Source organism: Fulmarus glacialis, unplaced genomic scaffold (assembly GCF_000690835.1).
Source record: "Fulmarus glacialis isolate BGI_N327 unplaced genomic scaffold, ASM69083v1 scaffold21470, whole genome shotgun sequence".
Lineage (NCBI taxonomy): Eukaryota > Metazoa > Chordata > Aves > Procellariiformes > Procellariidae > Fulmarus > Fulmarus glacialis.
In genome coordinates, this window is record NW_009186056.1 from 1972 (window position 1) to 2323 (window position 352).

The 352-nt window shown below is 60.8% G+C and overlaps 1 protein-coding gene across 1 annotated transcript in view; it reads right to left on the reverse strand.

Annotated features, from left to right (window-relative positions):
* Positions 1–352, reverse strand: part of SLC19A1 (solute carrier family 19 (folate transporter), member 1) — a 3164-nt gene that overhangs the window by 530 nt on the left and 2282 nt on the right. The window contains exon 5 of the mRNA XM_009586710.1: positions 1–164. This exon is cut by the window's left edge and continues 37 nt beyond it. Within this exon, the coding sequence (XP_009585005.1) occupies positions 1–164 (164 nt within the window). The remainder of the gene's footprint in view (positions 165–352) is intronic.

The following is a 352-nucleotide window of genomic DNA, read 5'->3' on the forward strand; positions in this document are numbered from 1 at the left end:
GCCACGGAAGAGGACATAGGCGATGTAGCACAGCCAGATGTTGCTGGTAGTGTTCGTGAGCAGGAGCAGCCCCGCCTGGAAAGCTGTCACCAGCCCGATCACTAGCTCCGACCACAGCGTCCAGCGGATCTTCACGTAGCCGGCGGCAAAGGAGGCGCCGGCCCCTGGGGAGGGGATGAAGGATGCTGTGAACACCTCACCAGCTTGGGACCTACCTTGTGTCTCCCAGCCTAGTGATGCTCATCTCATCACCACTGCCAAACCACCCTCTGCATCCCCAAAAACATCGTAAGGATCACCATTCCCAGGGGACACAGCGGGATGGGGGGTCCCCCCACATCCCCGGTGTCTC